This window comes from Grammomys surdaster, unplaced genomic scaffold, assembly GCF_004785775.1.
Source record: "Grammomys surdaster isolate TR1022 unplaced genomic scaffold, NIH_TR_1.0 125271, whole genome shotgun sequence".
Classification (NCBI taxonomy): domain Eukaryota; kingdom Metazoa; phylum Chordata; class Mammalia; order Rodentia; family Muridae; genus Grammomys; species Grammomys surdaster.
In genome coordinates, this window is record NW_021620153.1 from 73,302 (window position 1) to 81,930 (window position 8,629).

The 8,629-nt window shown below is 48.8% G+C and overlaps 1 protein-coding gene across 1 annotated transcript; it reads right to left on the bottom strand.

The window, feature by feature from the left end:
• Positions 1–1,516: 1,516 nt before the first annotated feature.
• On the bottom strand, positions 1,517–7,127 carry Cd320 (CD320 molecule). Its single transcript, XM_028785559.1, has 5 exons — positions 6,919–7,127; positions 4,056–4,181; positions 2,575–2,805; positions 2,121–2,282; positions 1,517–1,989 (listed from the first exon to the last, which is right to left on the bottom strand). Exons 1-5 carry the CDS (start codon positions 7,049–7,051, stop codon positions 1,847–1,849), a joined length of 795 nt encoding a protein of 264 aa, XP_028641392.1. The 5' UTR covers positions 7,052–7,127; the 3' UTR covers positions 1,517–1,846.
• Positions 7,128–8,629: the final 1,502 nt, after the last annotated feature.

Below are 8,629 nucleotides of genomic sequence, written 5' to 3' on the forward strand. Positions count from 1 at the left end.
CAGACTGCTTCATCCACCTTTCCTTGTAAAGGACTGACCAGGAGTAGGGTCATAAAACCAACGCAGTTCCCAACTTGAGGAAGCCCTCCTGGTGTACACTCCCTCCTTTTGCACCCAGCATCACATCATCAGCGACCAAGTCACTGCCTATCAGGCATCAGAGCTCCAGGAATTCTTTTGTTTTCTTGAGTTTTCTGTGTGTGTGTTGGGGTGGGTAAGCTTGTATTTGTGTGTTTGTGTGGAGTGTGTGTACAGACACCTGGGTATCGACATATACTTGAGGGTCTACATGCATGTTTATGCATTCATGTACATGTGGATGGATACCTGAGGTTGATGACAGGAATCATTTTGGATTGTTCTTCCACCAGTCAATATCCTGCTTCAGCTTCCTGCGGCTGGAATTACAGGCAGGCCTCCACACTCACCCAGCATTTACACAGGTTTGGGGAATACAAATTATGTTTCCAGTCTTGTGCAACAAGTGCTTTAATCACTGAGACATCTCCCTAGCCCTTGCCCTTTATTTTTTTTTTTTTTTGAAATAAGGTTTCTCACTGAATCTTAAGCTCTCGGACTAGACTCTCTGGCCAGCACATCCCTGGGATCCTCCTGACTTCATATAACTACCCTCAGTAATAAGATTATAGGCAAATCCAACTTTCTATATGGGTATTGGGGATCTGAACTCAGGTCTTCTTACTTGCATATCCTCAGAGGTCCAATACTCATCATGGGACCCGAGGTTAACAGGAGCCACAGAGACGCTAGGGAGGTCTCTCCCCTGCCTGTCGGGCAGATTTCAACAGTCCCCACCATTTTACTTAGGCATTTTACTTTTGAGAGTCTGAGAGGAGCTCTGCCCTGTTACTCAGAAGTCAAGTTGTATTAGCAATATGGTCTTGTTTTCTGTATGTCCATACTCGGACATCTTGGACTTCAGTTATCACATGGGGACAGCCCCTCCCTATCTCCCAGGGCTAACTTCACTGCTAAACAGTAAACAACCTGTCAGCCTAGAACAGAACTGTCTCATAAAACATCAACCAACTGCATCTGGGGAAGAGAGGAAACAAGGTCTCCCTGTATAGCTCAGACATTCCTTGATCTTCATGCCTCAACCTCCCCAGTGCTAGAATTACAGGTATGTACTACCAAGCCTATTCTAATTCTCCTACATCCCCTTCCCAAATGCTGGGATTATGGCCCTGCAAAACCAGGGGAGAGCCAAGTTCAAATCAGGATTGCCCAGCTTCCACGTCACAGAAGCCAGGGAAAAGGAATGCCCAGAAGGAAACACTGCCTCAGGTCTCCTCTTCTATTAAGCCCACTGTTAATGTTGAATGTGGACTCAACACCCAGCCTCACTTTATAAAGGAGGCAGGGTATAGGAGGAAACGTCCAGGAAACAGTCTCATGTTCTCTTGGCTGAAGGCTCCCTTTTAAAAGGTAGAAGGAGATCCAGAAGAGACTGTAGGATGCCCAGGCCAAGGGAAACAGAGACTACAGGCAGACAGAGGGGGTGAAGAAACTTTAATAGCCACCCATCAATGTGAGCAGCAGGAGTGTCTAAACCAGGGTGGCCCCATTTTTTGGGAGCATCCTGGGGCTAGCCCCTCAGTCCTGGCTATGGCAATTTTCCAGCCAAGCTTACCACATACAAAGGGAGTGTCTGAGGACCCCCCCCAGTCTCTAGGACCACATTTGTAGAAGCTTAAAAATCAAAGTCCTCTGTGGCTAAAAGAGCCCAGGTCTTGATGCTGAGAAGCCAGCAACTACATGTATGTTCCACTGTGGCTTTGCCCCAGTCTGACTGCACTCAGGGCCAGGTGGTAACCATGTGTCCTCAGATCAGAGAGGTTTTCCTTTCTGACAGCAGCAGCGACTCCTTCACAGCCACCAACAGCCCTGATGGAGGCAGATAACCCTGACCTCGGAGGCGTAGCAATATGAGAAGGGTGGCCGAAACCAGGATGGCACTCAACACCCCTGTAGGGGACAGACAGATGGTCAGGAGTGGGACAAGGAGGGTAGAAACTATCACAGACTAATAAGTGGAGAGTCTGCTGTGTACTCCCTCCATTAACCACAAGCTCCTAACATGGGAAAGCCTGTCTTACCAGCAGCTGCAATGACCCCATAGGCATTTGGGTTTCGGGATGGGTCCCCAGCAGAGGTAAGTGTGACATTCCTGAAAGAGGTCTCATTCTCCATGGTTGTAGAAGTCCTTGTAGTTGTGACATTCTCCTCCTGGAATATCTTGTCAGTTTCTGTGTCAGTGTCTGCAATAAGCCCAGGCATCAATAGTTGAGGGGCACCCAAGGCTTAGCAGTATGGTACACAAGGTTTCCAGTGCCCAACTCTTAGAATTCATCCTGATCTAAGACAGAGGAGGGTTGGTGGGAAATCACTAATCCTGATGATGTCTTGTCCACCACCACAGGGACGAAGGCCTGGGAGGATGCATGTGTTCACATCCTCAAACTAGTCACCCATGGGAAGATAATAAATGTCCTTTAGTAACTGCCAGCCCTCTCCACCCACACAGGTACACCAAGATCCCAGGACACAAACCACAGCTGAGTTCATCACTGGAGTCAGGACAGTCTGAGTGGCCATCACAGCGCCACGTGTGTGGGATACAGACATCATCCAGAATGCAACGCAGCTCGCCTTCCTGACAGGGTGAGCGGCTGCAGTTGAGGTTCTTGTCAGAGCCAGCAGAGCAACCACTGATGTTGTCACAGGAGCAAGGAAGGGCAGGCTGTGGTTGGCACAGCCCATTCTGAGCACACGGCTCAATCCCTGAAACACAGAGTCAATTAGGTTCAAAACACCCATGCAAGAAAATGCAGTATGCCAGGCATGGTGGTGCACACCTTTAATCCTAGCACTTGGGAAACAGAGAAAGCAAATCTCTGAGTTTGAGGCCAGCCTAGTCTACATGGTGAGTTCTAAGACAGCTACCAATATGTAAAAAAATCCTGTCACCAAAGGAAAAAAAAACAAAAACAAACAAACAAAAAAACACAAAAAAACAAAAAGAGGAAATCCCAGTGCCCTGGTTGCCCAATCCCCTCTAAATTCTAACTTCTACAAGCAGCAAACTAAGCTGAAATCAGCATCTCATAACTTTAGCTACTTTCATACCAGCACTCAGGAGGCAGAGGCAGGTAGATTTCTGTGAATTTGAAGCCAGCCTGATCTAGAGAGTTTCAGGCCATCAAGGGAGATACAAAATAAAATTTAAAAAAAAACAGCTTCCTCAGGGCTGAGGAGATAACTCAGTGGGGTAAAGTACCTGTGATACAGGCATGTGGACTGAGTTTGATCCCCAGTACCCAGTAAACACCAGGTGCAGCCGGGCACATCCCTAACCACAAGGCTAAGAGTAAAGACGGGTGAATCCTGGGGTTCTTGGGCCAGCCAGTCTAACTGAAACTGGAAGCTCCAATTGTAGAGAAAGACAGTCTCAAAAAGGTAGAGAGCATGAGAGGGTAACGCCAATGTCAAGCTCCAGCCCTCCACACGCGCACACACACACACACACACACACACACACACACACGCTGGCAAACGCTCATGCACACACGTGTACCCAGACACACACTAAATAAAATAATTCTGGGTGTAAAGGCTTGCCCTATGTAAAGTCTTTCTACCTGCTACTCCTGTCAATTCCACCTTCCAACACCTAGTCTCCCCGTCAGGTTCCTCCTTTACCTACCTGCTCAACCTCCCTACAGCCTGCCTTAGACTCCAGCTCTTTTGTTATTGTTTTTGATTTGACACAAGGTCTCACTATGTAGCTCTGGTTGGCCTGGAACTCGCTATATACAACTGCTAGCCTCAAATTTACAGATACCTACCTGCCTATGTCTCTAGAATCCTGGGAATAAAGCAATTCCAGCAGACCCATAGACTCCACCTTGCCCTGCTTACCCAGCCCCTCACCCAGCCCTACAACCACAGTCTTTTCCTAATCCTCTAATCTCCATAACTGGCACCAGTTCAAACGTCCACTCTCAAGCCCATCTCCAGGAATGGCCACTTACTACACTCTTCCTCGTCACTGCCATCAGAGCAGTCCCGGTCCCCATCACAGCGCCAGGAGAGGGGCACACAGTAGCCACTGGTAAGACACTGGAAGGTGTCTGTCGGGCAGGAACCAGCTCTAGGGCCTGAGAAATAAACATAAATGAGGTCTTGGGTGGGTGGGTAGGATCCAAATCTAGAATAGCTTCCAAGAGGATGATTATGAGCTACAATCAGCTGCAAATAAGCCATATCCCAGGGTGCAGACACTATACTGGTAGCCACCCTCTGCAGAACCCTGTGTTTGGGGCCCTGGAAGTTCATGAATACTGCTAGTAGACAGTGCTAGGCTCTAGTCTACTGAAATACTATGACCACACAGAGCTAGTGACAAGAGTCAGGACTCAAACCCAGGTCTTACTAACCCTTGAGACTATTAGGCTCCAAATGGCCAGAAAGTCTGCCTTGGAGACCACCAAGCTCCACAGTTTCAACAGGCTAGGAGAGGAGCCATTCCCCAACATACTCTGTAAGAGACTGGTGATCAAGGTCATGGGACCTATTCTAACCCACCTGCTTAGCAAAGGGGAAATTGAGAGCCTGAGTAGTAAATCTGCTCAAAAGCCAGGCATGGTAGTATATGTACGCGGAAGGTTGGAGGCAGAAGGACCCTGAGTTCCAGGCCAGTTAGGGCTACACAGGAAGACCCTGACTTAAAGCACAGTGACCATGCAGAGTCACCAAGACCTATTGCCTCATCTCCTAAGTTCTTCTCAGGTTAAAACACTCTGCATGACCTAAACGTGTCACCTTTGAACTAGACCTCTAGTACCTAATCTCCACTGAGACAGAACATCACAGTTCTCTCAAGTTACCTACTATTCCATGGGACCCAGGTCCTCTCACGTTCATGTCTAAATCCCTCCCTTCTCCATCAAACCGCCTCTACGCTGGCCTCCTCCTCATACTTTATCTAAGGGACTTGACTCACTCTCACCACAGGGCTGTTACAGGTGCCTTCCATAGCCCAAAGGCTCTCCTTCCACTCTGTATTCAGAGGAAGGGGAGTCTAGACCCTTTTGCACATCAGGCAAACATTCTACCACTGAGCTATACCCCAGCCACAGCCCACCTTGTCCTTCCACTCACCAGTGATTCTTCTGCAGCTTTCAGATCTCAGTTTACATCTTGGGCAGTGTGTCATGTACCTCAGGAAGCTCTGCCTCCCACAAGTAACAGTCCGTAACTAGTAACATGTAACTAGTAACATCCATCTTTCTATTGACTGAACACCCTCAGTGAAAGTCAGGGACATGGCCTCATGACCCTGCCCAGTGCCTGACAGTGTATGAACAACAAGTCATGTGAGGGTCCACAGTGAGTCCAGATAAAACATAGGCTTTCCGAACTGGGAAGCTAGGGCTGTTTGCTGATCAAGAGGGGCAGGCCGTGAAGACACCTGGTACTTGAACCAGCAGGAAGGAAGGAAGGAACAGAGACAGGAGGGAGACTTCAGAGCTTCCCACTTCACACACAGAGCCAGAGCCTCCAAGACTCCTCCCTCCCTCTCATTGTAGTCAAATGCAATTATACTTGCATACCACAGTCCAGGAGCTCCGAAGAGCTGAAGAACTGAGAAGCCCTGGCCACTGTCCTTGCCTCCAGGCATAGCCTCCTCTCCATGCCTAACAACTCTCAGTCCTGCCAACTCACACCTCTTCTCCCTGACTCTGGATTTTCTTGGAATGGGCCCAGAGCAGAGCAGACCCTATCTCATGGGGGCAATGAATCAGACAGGAGTCAGGACATGATTTCTCCTCCCAGCCTACTTCCTCATCTGTAAAAGAGGAATACTAAGGACATACATAATGTTGCTCAATTGTAACCCCAGCTCCTGGGAAGCTGGGACAAGAGGACTGCTGGGAGCTACAGAGCAGGCAAAAGTGGGAGGAGGGGTAGTACTCTACAGACCCATAAAACAGCCAAATAAAGTGGTCCATATCTATAGTCCCTGTCTGGGGAGCCTAAGGCAGAAGTTGAAAACTCCAGTTCAATCTGTGTAACACAGTGAGTCCCTGTCTAAAAAAACAAACAAACAAACAAACAAAAAAAAAAAAAAACAGAAACAGAAACCAGTGCCAACCTTTAATCCCAGTACTTGAGAGGCAGATCTGGGTGGATCTCTGGGAGTTCAAGCCCAGCCTGGTCTACATAGCAAGTTGCAGGCAGCCAGAGTTACAAAGTGAGACCCTGTCTCAAAAAATTCAAAATATAATAACCTAAAATCAAAACAAACTAAAAAAAAAACTTGAAACAGTTAAGACCGATTTCTCATATAGAGTGGATGCTCAGTGGTCACAATCGGGACCTCCTTTCCTGCCCAGGACAGGTGCTTGACCAAGTTTGGGGTTTACAAGGGAAATACACTCCAGGGCTCTTCCTTCCATTCTCTGAGGCAGGAATCCAAAGAGAAACAGAAGCTCTGGGTGCTAAAAGAACAGCCACAGAAGTTCAGGCTCAGGGCTGAGGGTTTCGGGAAGGCACACCTGCTGCAAGAAGGTGCCAGGTGACCAGCCCTGCGTGGTGAGAGGTCAAACAAAATCAGAAACAGAAGCCTTCCAGCCCACATTGGGCTGAAGGACGGCTTGGAGGTGACTTAGGAACAGTGCAGGAATAAGGGAGGAAACTGGGCAGAACACAGAAGGCACCCACGTGGCGGTCCCTCTGCAGGGACAGAAGGGCCGATTCTCTCCACTCTCCCCAAGCTAAATCCAAACCCGCGGGCTGGGGGAGTGTCAACGACCGATGGCGGCGCAGCCAATAGTGAGGCGATGCCAGCGCGTGGGGGCGGGACAAAAGCGGTAAAGAACGGGGTTCACTCACCCGAGACTTGGTCAAGGGTCTGGACCGGAGCCGGGGTTAGAGCCGGAGCGGCCTCTAGGCCTGTTCTGAGACCAAAGAGCAGCCGCAGCACCAGGCCCAGGGCCGCTGCCCGCCCAGCTTCGCCCCGCGCCATGCAACCGCTAGCTGAACCGCTCTGCTCCAACCGCAGCCGCACACAGTCAGAAGGATGCGCTGATTCTCGCGCACGCGCACACAAAGGGGGAGTAGCGTAAGCAAGCCTGGAACCGTAAGTACCAGAATACAAGGGTACTCAGAATTTAGGACTCCTCTTGGCTTTTTCCTAGCAGCAAAATCTAACGGGTTTGGTGACCTAGGCCTGCAACGCTCAGATATTCTGCAGGCTGAGGAAGAGGATAACAAGAACAAAACCAACCTAGGCTATTAAAGGAGACCCTGCCTCAGAATAAAAATCACCGAAACAGGTCAGGAATTCGGGGAATAGTTCAGTAGTAGAGCACTTGCCTAGTAATCAGGAGGCTCTAGGTTTAATCCCCAGTACCATGAAAATAACAACCACATCGTCCAGGGCTATAAATGAACTTCGCAATTTTTTTTTTTTTTTTTTTTGGTTTTTCGAGACAGGGTTTCTCTTTATAGTCCGGGCTGTCCTGGAACTCACTCTGTAGACCAGGCTGGCCTCGAACTCAGAAATCCGCCTGCCTCTGCCTCCCAAGTGCTGGGATTAAAGGCGTGCGCCACCACCGCCCGGCTGAACTTCGCAATTTTGACCAAAACTTTACATATAGCCTACTGCAAATATCACTGCCCAATGGACCCAATGAATATGGCAGCCACACCCTGTGAACACTCCCCAGCAGGTCCCTCCTCTGGTGCAACCCTACTGATTTTATAATTTATTTATTTTTTTAGCTTTATTGTCTTGATTGCCCCCTAGAATGCCAGCTGCAGGCGGGCCAGGATGTTGGTTTCCTTTGATGAATGGCGCATGCACTGAGAGAATGATGGAATGAACAAATAAGTGAACAGTCACTGGCTTCGAACCTTGACTGGCCATCCACTTGGATTCCATCCTGACATCACTAACTTCTAGTTCTCACAGACTTGAGAGGCATTTATTCTAACATGGGGCTAGTAGACTGACACAGATTAGCAACCTTGGGTTTTCTCATCCCACTTGCCCAGCCAAGTGCAGTAAGTCTGCTTATCCGCGGTGGCTAGTGACTTAGTGGTGGTAGGGCTCTGCTGGGTAACCCAAGCTGGCCTGGAACTGGTGATCTTGCTTTAGCCTCCTAAAATTTGAGGATATAGTCATGTACCAGCTTAGTATTTTATTCTTCACATTCCGTTTTCTATAGTTCTAACTTAAGAATCTGTGACACTACCTCCCAACAAGGCTGGAGAGAAGTCACTAAGCTTCAAATGGGCAAGTTTCCCAGAATGTAAGACCAGAAGGCTACATTGAAGTCCAGACTTTCACACAAATAGTGCTGCTTGTACATGGATGGCCTGTCTACCACTGTAAAATGTTAGAGGGTGTAACTGCTTTTGGAGTGTACTGTGTAAGTCTCACCAATTTCTGGAGGAAGGCAATCAGGCACAGAGAGGGATGCAAACAGAGGTAAATAGGACTGCCCAGGGAAGGGTGGGGAGCATCCTACTTTTGAGGATCAGGATCTTCGTAAGATGCCAGGTCCAGCATGGCCTTGGTAGGGACAGAATGACATGGTTC